The 14,405-nt window shown below is 38.8% G+C and overlaps 1 protein-coding gene across 9 annotated transcripts in view; it reads right to left on the bottom strand.

The window, feature by feature from the left end:
• prom1a (prominin 1a) overlaps nucleotides 1-14,405 on the bottom strand; it is a 154,028-nt gene that overhangs the window by 112,945 nt on the left and 26,678 nt on the right. For all 9 annotated transcript variants that reach the window (XM_078401098.1, XM_078401136.1, XM_078401157.1 and 6 more), the window contains exons 2-3: nucleotides 12,944-12,977; nucleotides 11,149-11,817 (exon numbers count right to left, since the gene is read on the bottom strand). In XM_078401098.1, coding sequence (XP_078257224.1) covers nucleotides 11,149-11,371 — 223 coding nt within the window. In that variant the 5' untranslated portion in view covers nucleotides 11,372-11,817; nucleotides 12,944-12,977. The remainder of the gene's footprint in view (nucleotides 1-11,148; nucleotides 11,818-12,943; nucleotides 12,978-14,405) is intronic.

Below are 14,405 nucleotides of genomic sequence, written 5' to 3'. Positions count from 1 at the left end.
GGTGAAAACAAAATGTATAAAAATGGCCTTTATTAATGTGCACTTTAACCGCATGTGATTTTCTATTACAAATCTCAAATTGTGGAGTACAGAGGCAAATAAATAAATGATGGGTCTTTGTCCCAAATATTATGGAGGGCACTGTACATACCCTGGCTGCAGAACAGCAGTTTTATAGGACTCTGTCCCTAACTTGTGATCTTGTTTGTACTGGCTTTAGTATGTCAATGTGCTTCAGAAGTCCTGGACTTGTATCTGGTCAAAATAAATTCCAAGGATTCTGCTCATAACAAGTGCTATCCAATGCACAAAGTTGGCCACAGCATCCAGGTAGAGTCTAGGAGGCACACTCATCCAATAACACAGCAAGGGTAGGAACTGCTTTCTGTTTACACACAAATAGTCACTCTACCATGTGGTACCCAAGTATGCCCTGTATGAGTAAAACGGTGGTGCAGCAATAGAGTTGCTGCCTTACAGCACCAGAGACCTGGGTTCAATCCTGATTACAGGTGCTTGTCTATGTGGAGTTCGTATGTTCTCCCCATGACTAGCGTGGGTTTTCTCCAGTTTCTTCCCACACTCCAAAGTACAGGTTTGTCAATTGGCTTGGTATAATTGTAAATTGTCCCAAGTGTGTGTAGAATGGTGTTAATGTTTGGGGATTGCTGGTCAGGACAGAAGTGGTGAGCCCAAGGGCCTGTTTTCGCACTCTATTTCTAAATAAACTACAATCACACTTGCACAAATCCACCGCTGCTTTACATTGGATAGTAAATTAGAGCTTGCAGGTGTCTAGGCACAAATTGTTTTCCATGAAATGTTATGGATTTAAAACTGAGGTGAGAAAAAACTTTTTCACCTCACCCAGAGAGTTGTGAATTTGTGGAATTCTCTGCCAGAGGGCAGTGGAAGACAAATCACTGGATGGATTTAAGAGAGAGTTAGATAGAGCTCTATGGAATAGTGAAATCAAGGGATTTGGGGAGAAGGCAGGCACAGGTTATTGATTGGGAACGATCAGCCATGGTCACAATGAATGGCGGTGCTGGTTCAAAGGGCCGAATGGCCTCCTCCCACAGCTATTTTCTGTTTCTATGTTTCTATGGAACAATACAGCACACAAGACATGCATAACATTGAAAATAATTGTCTAATGCATTGGTAGCTACAATAAAACCAGATTTCCAAGAATTATGATAATTGTAGTGACATTGGGTCAGAGGAAGGGCAATGAGAAGGATTTTTACTCAGAGCTTTATCAAAGAGGGAAGGAAGGAAAGAAGGAGAAAGCAAACAACCAATTTCAAATTTCAATTTCAAAGACTCCAATGCTCAAATTCTAGGGCATGTTAGGTTGTAACTGGTTCCTCTGACGTAGTGACAGGCAAAAAAAGTTCTATCCACATGAATCAATTGTTTGAACATAAATTGTGGTGAACAAGCCAAATTTAGTGACCCTCAAGTCTAATTAGATATTCTGCCAGTTGCAGCTTTCAACTGTCAGCACTTCTGTTTAGAGGACCAGAACATTAAGATGACACATTAATGAGGTTGGGGAACTTCAAGTCCCCAAATAGCACATACTAAATTTGCCAGTACATAGTTAAAGCAATTCCAAGTCACTAAGGTAATATCTCAAATTCTGAAGACAGGAATAAAAGAACATCATGTTGTAACGCAAATCCAAGTAACTCCCTATGCCAACTCACATCACTGTTCTCTTTCCAAATGCGAGTTAAATGTGGGTCTGATATACCTGCATCGACAGTTCGAAACACTCACTAGCACTCAATTGCAATGTCACAGAACAGGCTCTTTTTTAGCAACAAAGGAATCAAAGTCTAGTTTTAAGTGCATCTACAGTAAAAGGGATTATAAAAAGGCCAACCGTCATAAGCTTAAGAGGTAGAGTCAGCCAGGAACCCAACTAGTAGTGTACAAACACTGCTATCAAACACCCACTTACTAAAAGCAGGCCAACTTATCAACATTACTTCTATCAATGATTAGGCTTGTTAATTCACCCGTGCTCACCCTGTCATTGATTTGAACAAAACATTTGATGTGCACAATTTAATCACTGAACAATTTCTGCATCCTCTTCAGAAGAAATTCATTTATAGAACTGATGCAGACAGTCTACTTAAAGCTTGGTTACAGGCCCAACTTGTTTTTTTAAATCACATTTATTGCATCGTAGTTACAAATTATTTCTTCAGAAGTATTTGTTATGCTAATTAGAGTTTATCCAAAAAGGTTGCAACTTAATTACACCAACTTTTTAAAAAATCAGGAATAAAAACCCACTCATGCATAGCTACTTGCTGGAGGATTTTCAATAAAATGATAGATCACCTTTGAAAACTATACAATCTTCCAATTACTTTTAGAGAGCTGGAAAATAATTTTATATTTCAAGTAGTGCAGGACTTAGGGAAACCACCAAGTGGGCAGCTTTTCCTTTGGCTGTGACGTTTAGGCTGAAACAACAAATGTAACAAGTCCATGGAACTGTTACAGATGAAAGGAGGCCAAGCCTCTCAAGTCTATACTGGATCCTCAGTCTGTCCCATCCCACGTTCTTTTCCCAATACCACATACTTTCACTAAAGTACCCACCATTTCCTTTGTCAAGAACCATATTTGTTTCCACCAGTCTTGCAGGCAGTGATTTCCAAATCTTAACTGGTCTAGATAAAGAATTTTCCTTCACAACACCTTTAGTCTAGAATTTCAAAATGCTTCCCCACTATTTGAATGTGACCGATAAGAGGAGCTTCCTTCTAGATTTGATTTCTGTCATACACACAAAGCTACAATGAAATTCCTTGTTCACATAACTCCATAAACCTCATGCAATATCGATGGGTAAAACAATAAACAGAAGAATGCAAAGATTACAGTGCAATCTGAAGTAGTGCAAAGAAAAGTAAAATAACCAAACAGAGGTCCAGTTGGCATATCTAAAGCAATTGTGATGCTGTATGCCCTTATCAATCCTGCTCTCAAAATTTCTCGTTTCAGGCATGGCCTCCTGCTTCTCCAGTCTAATCTTGTGATTAAAATTCATTATCTCAAGGACCATTCAAAAAACATTTTTGCTGCATCTCCTCAGAACCTCATCCTTACAAGTCACATTCCATAGCCTTTAATAGCGATTTTCAGGGATTAAATCCAAATAAATCCCAGCCACTCTGTTCAAGCATTATTTTGGAATTCTATAATTGAATGTACATTATTCTTACACTACATTATTCTTGTATTGGACTCATTCTTTGTTAACGTGCATCATTTCACACCTTTCTGCATCCACTTTTACCCCACACTTATCTTCCCATGCAGCCTGGTTGGTTTCCTTGTGAAGTTTATTACAATTCCACGTGACTAAATTCCTTTCCACGCTTTGCTACATCCACAAAATTTGGGAAATTTTACCTGAACACCCATGCTTGCTGTTAAATATTCAAGCATTAGCCTCAGGGAAACAGGGAACACTATCCTCCCTCATCCTCCGTTCTCGAAACAACCATTTACCCCTACTCTGCTTTCATCATATCCTAACCATGCTCGTCGTGACCCTTTAGTTTTGTTTGCACCTTCCATGTTCTTTATGGGACTTTTACCAAGGCAACTTACGAAAATCCACACAGAATTACCTGTCCTTTGAACAAGTGTACAATGCATGTGCTGCATTTGTCCTTTCACAATGCCCCGAGGCCATGATGGAACAGAGGATTGGAAGATTATAGCAAGTCTTTCAGAAATCTCCACATTCATTTTTCTGTGCGACTTGGGACAATTCCAACCCTGGCTTGCTGACTTGTTTGCTTTATGCATGGCGAGCCTTTCGACAAGTTATACTTCCTCAATTTTTACCACATCCATTACAGCGATACTTTCCTGTCTACTGCTGATATTTTGCAATATTCTCTTTCACAGTGAAGAGTAAAACAAAGGAAATTCTAAGGAATCCAGCCACATATGGTACCGTTTCATCAATCACTTATCCCGTGGCACCATGTAATTTTTACACACCTGTAGAAGAATTTTGAATTTCCTTTCATAAACTGCCATTAATTCCTCATATTCTCTCTTGGTAGTTTTGTTTTCTTTTTCACCCCTCAGCTCACTATCTTCAACCTGGCTCTCACTGAAGTTTTTCATCTGACATGCAGTGTACACCTATCCTTCTTTCACAATTTCCAGTCATCTAAATAACTCTGACTTTGGTTCCTTCCCACGCTCCAAAGACGTACAGGTTTGTCGGTTACTTGGCTTGGTATAAATGTAAATTATCTCTTGTATGTGTAGGATAGTGTTAATGGTTTGGTATAAATGTAAATTGTCCCTCGTATGTGTAGGATGGTGTTGAGGAGTGAGGACCGCTGGTCGGTGCAGACTCTGTGGGCCGAAGAGCCCGTTTCCACACTGTATCTCTAAACTAAACTAAAAGCAAGCAACTCCCCTCCTAACTCCCCAAAATCCGTCCCCCATCGACAAAGCTCGTCAGGAAGTGATGGAATACTCTCCATTTGTCCAGATCACAATCACAATAAAACTTTATTAGCCAAGTATGTTTTGCAACAGATGAGCGCATCATCAACAATACTCAAGAGCCTTGATACCAAACAGGGCACAGTGGTTCTCTTAATTGACACCCATTAACATTCATCCACTCACCCCATCCCCGACACAGAGTGGCAGCAGATTGCACTACCTACAGGATGCTTTGGAGCAAGTCATTGAAACTCTTGAGAAGGCACCTTCCAAATCCATAAGAAGGACTAGGGCAGCCAAAGCATGGGGACACCACCGCCTGGAAGTTGCCCTGCTAGCCAGACACCATCCCCACTTGGAAATGTGTCGCTGTTCCTTCACTGTTGATGGGTCAAAGTCCTGGAACTCACTCACAAACAACACAAGGATTGCAGCGATTCAAGGCGGCAGCTCACCTGCACCTTCTAAAGAACATCCAGAGATGAGTAATTCAATGCTTGCACAGTCTGTGATGCTCACATCCCTCGAATGAATGTTTTAAATAAAGAGTGCATTCACTGATACCAATTTAAGAACGCAAATTCACAGATTAAGAAGTTCTCTGTCCAATTTAGTTTTCATATCAACAAACAAAATATCTCTCCAGCAAATCCTGGCAAAACCCTGCAGTGCGTGATCGGAATTTTCTCTGAGCTTCCGGAAAGCCACGGAGAAGCCGGGACCGGAGTAGGCCAGAGCGGGCTCTTGCGGATCAACAGAACCGGTGGCTGACTTTGTCTAATTAGCTTAATTAGTGTGCAACTATTTGCAGTGACGAGTTATGAATTCCTTCTCAATGATTTTTTATCTAAATCTGTGCCAAATTTCAAGTAGATACCAGAGATGGGTCACGAAAGTCAAAATCTAGACACATTTTCTACGCCTATATGGCATTATTTGACTATATATCACAAGTAACAAAGATTTATATCTAGGTACATATGACAATAATAAACCAATAATGAAAATGTGTGATTTAGTACATTTTGGGTCAGTGATAAGCAAAAACAGAATAAAAGTTTGAATGCTGATAACAGTACGAAATGTTTGGGTTAAAAATGATAACCTGGAATGCACTGAATGATTATCGAAGCAGATTTGGCAGTAACCTTTAGAAAATAAATTACATCAATATTTGAAAGGCAAAAGGGCTATTTAGAATAGGGTAGGCCAGACCTAGCAACATCGAGCACATGCCCAGTCAGCTGTGATACTGCAACATCAAAATTCATACTGCTGCAAACCATCTTTGACAATAACCTCCAAATTTCTAAGACTACCAGTTTAACACCAGATTGAATTGTTTCAGAAGACCTGCTGAAAATTTTCATATCTTAAACAATAACACTTAATTAGATCAAAATGACTGCTGCTCCACTTTAGCCCTTATAAGGTAGGCTTCTTCCGAAACATCAGTGCCCTTTGCTGGCTTGCTCTTCCTGCAGCTGTTATTTATTCTTTCAAAATACCTTCCTAAATTTCTGTACAATTTAAAATGAAAAAAGGACCCATCTGCTCAACCAAGTTTGCAAGCTCCAAAATACACTTGCAGCATCAGTTTGGTACCCGCTTCTGAAGTACATGCACATAGTACCAATCCACATGAGGAAGTTACAATAAGTAAGCGCTTCTTGTCATCATTAGTGAAATGTTCAAACACGAGTTCACGGCAGGTAATAATGCAGACTTCTCTGCCACAGCTTGACATTCCAGCCTTTGCAGTGGCTGGAATGTAGTGATAGTCTTGCCTCACTTTTGTATATGCACAGCTCTGCTTAATCTACTGGAACATTGGACTCAGCTGCGAGATGCAGTCAATAAAGCTCAAGATTTGCTGTGCACATCAAGCTAACCAATGAATCCCAGATTATCAGCTTACTGAAACTAACACCTGGTCTCCACAGCAACAGACAGAAAACTCTATAAATAAGCTACTCTCAGCAACCTGCAGCAAACAAAATACTAATTCTTCTCCATCTGGTCACAGCTGAGCTCACAACCAAACAGATGTCAAAATACTCTTGATAATGAAGCAACCACATATGGTGCAACATCAGCAATATCCAATCACACTTGTTGAGTAGGGGATCCCATAGTAGATTTTAAATAAGCGGCCGAGAGATTTCACTACACCAACTTATCACATTAATATTTTAAAACAAATCAAAAACATGAATTGGAAGCTTTGCTCATGGAAATGGTAAAACCAGACTGAAAAACCAATGTATCCACAATGTCACCCTAACACAAAGCCATGCTGATCTATGGCCTACACTATGATTGGTCTAATCAAGTTGGCGATAGAAAATAAAATGTTATAAATAAGAGTGTTAAGAAAAAACGTCTTAAGCATTTGGTACAAATAAATTCAAACATCTTAAGCATTTGATACAAATAAATATCTGCAAGAACCCACATGTAGCTAAAATGCTTTTGGAATAAATCAGGTAGAGAAGGTAGGAGACAGATCGCTTTCTCAGTTTCATCTTTTCTGCTAAAAATATGTTCAAAATATTTCAACTGCAAAGTTGTTTGGGATACACAAGGATAGTCAGAGGCTATCAAATAGTGTCGGATCCTGAAATCTTTCGATTTTTTTGTAAATGGATGCAAAAATGGTTTCCTTGGCCCATTACGGCAATCTTGTCCCATTTAAAATGAACCTAGTTACGCAAGTTTAGTAACTGACTGCTTGAGGATAACCAGAGTATCACCCTGTCTTTCAAAAGAGTTTACTGCTCTTTTCAGATGCATTATTCTAATTCATGGCTTACTACTCATCTGAAGAACAAACGTATGAAGCCATCATCCCACTTGTCCCATTCTCAAAAGTCACAAGATAAGGTGAGAATTGCACCATATTTCTGACTACGTACAATTATTTTGCATGCAGGGCATACTCAAAGCCCTACAATTAATTTGTCTATTAATATCATGCACGATTTACAAGCTTCTCTTAAGATTACCTTATAGAAAGTAAAATCACTGGGAGTTGTGATGAATAACAAACATACGCTATGACATGCAGATTGGTATGTTAATTGGCTATTGCACCACTATGCATGAGTGAGTGATGGATTCTGGGAGCAACTGGTGGGATGAAGAGAATTAAATGGGTCAGGGCAGGATTAGTCTAAATGGGTTCTTGACAGTAGTACAGCCATGGTGGGCTGATGGACCGTTTCTGTGTCATCTCAGATTGTGGCATAATTCCAGGTGTCAACAGCACAGCGTCCAATGTTCAGAATGACCATATTGGGCTCACTGCTCTATTTGCATAATACTACATTTTAAATCAGATTTATTCAGATATCAAACCACTGTAGTGCAAACACAGAACGTGTTACATGTTATATTCTCCCCTCAATGCCAGAAAGAGAAAAAAAAATCAAGACTTTGCAACTTACGAAAAAAAATGGCCTCTGGAGGGAAGAGCTTAAATGTAATGGTCTCAGTTACTTTACATCAGAACCCCCATCGCATGTAGACAAACCCCTATGCAGCCTACACCTGAAACACTGCAGTTCTGGGGAACCTTTTTTTTTTTTAGGTAGGATATATCATTGGCTTTGGAGAGAACACACACATTTAATAGTGACAACAGTTTAAATGATGAGAAAGACTACAATCAGAGGTACATTTCCTGAAATTTACAAAGTTAATGGATTGGATTGAATTTTTCCCAAATATTGTTAGGAAGTAACAGGATGGATAGAAACAGTTTCTGCTGTTTGAAGATTCAATATCTTGGCACACAGATTTTCTTAGAATGGCATCCACCTATTCACACACTGTCAAAGCTTTTTTCAGTCCTCAGGGGGTGTGGACATCCTTCCTGAAGGTCGATACTATGAAATAAATGCATTCTGAAATACTATGAAATAAATGTCCGTTAGAAATTGATTGACATGCAGGTGGTCCTGGATTTCTGAAACCATGACTTGAGGAGACCTGGCCATGTAGAGTATGCAGTCGACTGCTGTTTATACTTCTAAAAAAAGTGCAGCCTAAAAGAGGACACACAACATTTTTCTACCAATCCAGAAATGGAGTGGCTTCTTCTTTCCAATAATTCATGACAGAGAAAATGCAGAAGTCATGTGCATATAAATTGGAAAACGCCTTTAGTCCCATATCATGGTAACTCACAAATATAAAAGAAATATTACCATACAAAAGGGGTTTCATATTTCTTCCCCAGATCAAACAATCAAAAGCACCCAAAGTCATTAATTTATCGATTTTTTGATAGTATTATCTGTTTAATGCATTTATGGGCTTGTTGAGCTGCAGCAAGAAAGAATTTCAGTGCCACTGTGGGTACATATGACAATTAAACACTCGGCTCACTTGATACAAAGTGGCAGTTCAAACATTACATAGGCTGGAATAGTGGACAGGAGAATCCTAATAATTTAGAAAGCACAGAAGTCGTGGATAGTCGAAATAATTCAATGCCCGAGGATTTTTCTTTCAGGTTGAGACTCTGCATGGGGACTGACAGGGATGATTGACAGTCCGTAACACCACAAGGGGGATATGTAACAGAGGCTGGTTTAAGTTTATTATTGTCACATGCACTGAGGTACAGTGAAAACCCTTGCTTTACATGCTAGCCAAAATCAGATATACTACACATACATACAATCGTCAAACTCAGAGTAGACCAAAAGGGGAAGATGCAGAGCGCAGAATATAGTTCTCAGCATTGTAGTGCATCAGTTCCATAGACAAAGAGATGAAATAGATTGGGTAAAAGACTGCATTTGGCCTGAGTTGGGGAATCAAGAGACAGAGGCCATAGGTTTAAGATCAGATGGGGAAAGTTTTAATAGGAACCACAGAGCCAACTTTTTTTTTTTTTTTTTTTAAACACAAAAGGCGAAGGGTATATGGAACAAGCTGCCAGAGAAAGTAGTTGAAGCAGGTACAATCGCAATGTTTAAAAGTCATTTGTATACGTACATTGTTATGATAGGTTTAGAAGGATGTGGGCCAAAAGCAGGCAGGTGGGACTAGTTTAGACGGGGCATATTAGTCAATGTGGGCAAGTTGGGCTAAAAGGCCTGTTCATGTTTTTATGATTGTATGACATGTCCAATGCCTACAATGGAGTAGAGGTGAATCAAATCAAACCATAGCATATGGGAGGACTGCTCAGAAGCCTGATAGGAGGGGAAGATGCTGTTCCTGAATCTGGTGCGAGGTGATGGGTGGAACCAGATGGGGAAGGGATAATGTTTAATTGATAATATTCTTTATTGTTTGGAGAGGATCGCAAAGATGAACAAAGAGAGAAGCCATCCAGGTGAACAGGTGAGTGCGTGCAAGTGAATAACACCAGGGAGAATGGGTTACCTGAAATTGCATATTTCCAACTGAGTTATAATCAACCCAAGTGGAATTCAAGATATAACTCTTCAATGCTTGGCCTCCATAGCAAATGGTTACAGTAGAGGACAGAAAAGGGGAGGGAAGTAATTTTATCATTTGCTTCAGGCCATTAAAATGTACCCCTTTTCTATATTTTACTTCAAGTGACTGAAACAATAAATTAAAACCCTGAATTGAAACAGTCAAGCTCAAATTACTCTTTCCAAAGGTACTGCCTGACTCTGAGTGTTGCCAACATTCTGCTTTTGTCCAACTTACAGCATTTGCAATTTACCCCACTAATTTTTATTTAGATGAAACAGCAGATAAACTACCATAATAAGAGAGAAGAATAATATTCTGATTTTCCCTTGATCCCATAAATAGATGCTTGTTAGGCATGTAACATTTTATAAATGCATTATCCTGCATTCATAATTCACACAATGGCAAGCATTTACTACTGTCCATGTGCCTTCACTGCAGTTCTTTGTAACTAGTACTAGTCTTTCATAGATTACATTAAAGTAGCATTTTACACAATTTTTGTCATTACAATGGTGCAAATCTGTGTGTTACAGTAAAGTGAACCAACAGCTTATTTCTCAGAGGAAGGCTCTTTGTCATTTGTCAGTCTGAAGATTCCAGCTAAGATATTCATTACAACTAAAGCAACATATGGTGGAAGAGCTTATAGGATTTACTAATTAGATCAGATGATTCAACAGGCCATACCTCACCTGATCCTTGGATTTATCGATCATTTGCAGAAGCAAGAGTTTTAGTCATCTACTAAAATAACCTGTATAGGTATGGGTGAACATACAGTACATGAAGAAAAAAGATTCAGATTTGCAATATAGTTAATGTATAACTTGGGTATTGCAGCTATTTTTGTTAAAACAGCTTACTTTCAAAGTTCTGAAAAGAGAATAAACAGAAACAACGGGTGCCTTTCTAGTACGAGAATATCCATGCAAATAACAACATGTAGTGAAAATACTACACCTGCAATCAAATATGTAACAAGTCTGCAAAAATAAATGTTTTGAATGAAAACAAATAACTAGAGCTAGATATAGACAAAGCAATTCAGAAGTTTTTTTCTAAAAAAAAGCCTAACCTGAATGAATGAGACAATTACAGTATTGATGAAAGCAGTAATTAGTAGAATGTTCAAACAATTTCAGCGATATAGATTTCTGCACAATGTGGTAATTGGATAATCATACTTGCCTCGAGGAAAAGGATTTGGTTGTACGAGATGTAGAAATGTACGTGCCAGCTGGAACAGGATTCCTATAAATCCTGGATCGTAATATACCTGAGTCACATAGTTGCCAGCAGGTACAGCCCCAAACTCCAATGCTTTCATTTCAGCTGTGTAGCCCCATGGCTGACCGTTACTTCCAGCGCTACTACAAAGCATCAATAAAAGCATTGTTACCATGATGACCATGATTGCAAACTCTCAATTCGGAGAAGAAAATCTCAGGAGTTCTATTTTTCCAAATTTAGAGAGAAAGAACAATCTTGAAGGCAGAGCAGTTCAAGGCAACCAGGAGACTGGTGAACCACTTCAGTCTCTCTGCCTCTGTGTCAGCATCATTTCAAGCTGTTCAAGTAACAAAGCATCGCGATCGCTCAATTCTTCATCGAGTCTTCAGACAGCACTCCAATTCCAAGCAAATTACGACAAGCCTTCTTCAGAAACTGATTTAGTGCACCATCTCTGGCATAGCAGAAAGTAACAGCAGGAAAGGTGGTTAAAGATCCTGCCGTCTGAGCTCCCTGAACTAATGCTCAGTAGGAAGCTGCATCTGTATAGCAATGAGTAGGTTAATCCGCCCACTGTTGAGTATTAGCTTGCACAAGCACACAGAAAATGCCTTTATAGATGCTTATCTGTAACAGAAAATACAGCAACTTAGAATATATTTTTGTGATCATTTTCAGTTTAAGTAAAAAACTTATTAAAATAATCAGCTGTAAACCATAACATTAAAATTCTAGAATGTTCCATTTACATTCAACAAATTAAAATGTCACCCGAAATATAATAAACCTTTTTAACGATAAGTGGGATTCTTGTAGATTGTAATTTTATTGTAAATTATGTTACATTTCAAATATTTATAGGGTTAAATGGGCACAAATGATCTGGATAAACTAGATGGGATTCAACTCTGAGGTGTGAGGTGATGCAGTCGAGTCAATCAAACTAGGGCAGGACTTGAGACAGCAAATGGTAGGGGCCTGGAGAGTACTATAGAGGCAGTAAACCTAGGGATATGGATACACAGTTACCTCAAAAAAGACAACACAGATCGACAGTGTGGTGCAGGTAGCGTTTGGCAATACTTGCGTTCATGACAAGGGTACCAAGTGCAAGAGTTAGGACGTTTTGTATAGCTGTACAAGATATTAATGAGACATTAAGGGTATCGTGTGCACTTCTGGTCATCCTGCTATAGGAAAGATGTCATTAAACTGGAAAGGATATAGACTCGGGATCAAGTTATAAAGAGGCTGGATTAGCCGGTACTTTTCTCCTTGGAGAACAGTAGGCCAAGAGCTAACCCTATACAAAATCATGAGAGGCATAGATAAGGTGAATAGAGAGTTGTTTTTTTTATAGGGTAGAGGAGTCCTGAACTAGAAGGTAAAGATTTACAGTGAGAAGGAAAAGATTTAAAAGGAGACCCAAAGGGCAGTTTCTTTACTAGAGGGTGGTGCATAAATGGAACAAGCTTCCAGAAAAAAACTAGAAGAGTACAATGATGTTTAAAAGACATTTAGGCAGATACATGGACAGGAAAGATTTAGAGGGATATAAGCCAAACTCATGAAAATGGGACCCCCCAGTTGTAAACCCTGGTTGGTAGGGACAGGCTGGACCAAAAGATGTGGTTGTGCACTAAATAACTATTGCATCTTAAAATACTACACAAGCAACTTGAAGGAAAGAAAATTCCTATCAGGAATGATTTCACTACCATAATTTATCTCAGAAAAAGGAAGATTTACTCACTTGAACGCCAAGTTGTTCTTGTTTCTTCAATTACCTAAAATAGATAAAAGATCACGTGTGAACAATGTGGCAGCAGTTTAGTGAAAGATCACAGTTGCAAATTCACACTACAACTTGGTGCGCAATCTGGTCACCACTAAACATGAAGTACCTTTGGAGAGGGTGCAGGAGAACTTCAATATGATATGGTCTGGATTAAAGTATTACCTATAAGGGAGAAGTTAATCAAACTTGGATTGTTTTACCTGGAGTATCAGAAGCTGAGGGGCAACCTGAAAGAAATTTATAAAATTATGACAGGCATAGACAGGTTCAAACTGCGAGAACCTTTTTGACATGGTGGAAGTGTCCAATGCTGGATGGCTTACATAGTTATAAAAAGGGGAGATGGAGTATGTTTAAAGTGCAGGGCAAGTCGTGTATATACATTATATAATAGATTACAGGGGCCACAAGGCTTCTTGAAGCAGATGGATATTGCCATTTAGCAGGCATTTAGCCAAACACATGAACCTGCAGGGAATGGAGGGGTGTGGATCATGTGCAGACAGAGGGAGTCAGTTCAATTTGGCTTTATGATCAGCACAGCCATCTTAGGCCTGTTACAGAGTGATTGTGTGGAGGATGGCCATACGATGATATAAATCAGTTAGTAAAATAGGAATCTGATAGAAAATGAGAGCGGATCACAGATAAGAAACTTATCCTCTGAAATGAGCTATCCAAAACTAGTTTTAAAGTACAGAATAAAAGATCAGAGAAATAACTTTCTTTTACTATACAGAGCAATCTGGAATGCACTGCCAAAGTGCATTTGGCTATGGACTATATGCTGGAAAGTGGGATTAGTGGAGTACTTGATTGATGGCATGGAATGACTGGTTGGCTGAAGGTCCCATTTCTATGCCATTTCATTATGGCTTTATGCCTTTGTCAGAATAAAATTCCCACCAAGGGAGCAACAAAAGCAACATTTTTGGATTAATCACCTAATTTATTATGGATTAATCATCTAACCCTATTGATGCACCATCTAGGAAATGGGAAGGTACAAATATTCATGTTTACATCAACAAAAATTGCACTAATGTACATGTGCGATTGCTCAACCATGTCCCTCTGGAAGTACGATGCAAAGGAATCAGTGCCCCAACACTAAAATGAAATAAAATGCGCAATAACCTCAGGTGATGCTGTCACCAACAAAATAATTTCACCAACAAAATAATTTTGTATACTTCAAAAATAAAACGCTAGATTATATTAATGGCTACAATGCATATAGTGTAAAAAAAAGTGGTGGACTACAAGAGTTAAGTACTAAGGAAGGACAGAGTAGCTATAAACACTAGATCCATTTCTTCCATTGCCAACCTCCTACTTGCCCACTACTTCTAAATTATAATTTCAATCAATCATCTGGTCAATCCTGCTCATTTTACACTCCTAAAGTGGAGGCCAT

The sequence above is a fragment of the Rhinoraja longicauda genome, chromosome 1 (genome assembly GCF_053455715.1).
Source record: "Rhinoraja longicauda isolate Sanriku21f chromosome 1, sRhiLon1.1, whole genome shotgun sequence".
Lineage (NCBI taxonomy): Eukaryota > Metazoa > Chordata > Chondrichthyes > Rajiformes > Arhynchobatidae > Rhinoraja > Rhinoraja longicauda.
The sequence above is the reverse complement of the archived record's forward strand: the minus strand, read 5'-3'. Positions and strand labels throughout refer to the sequence as shown.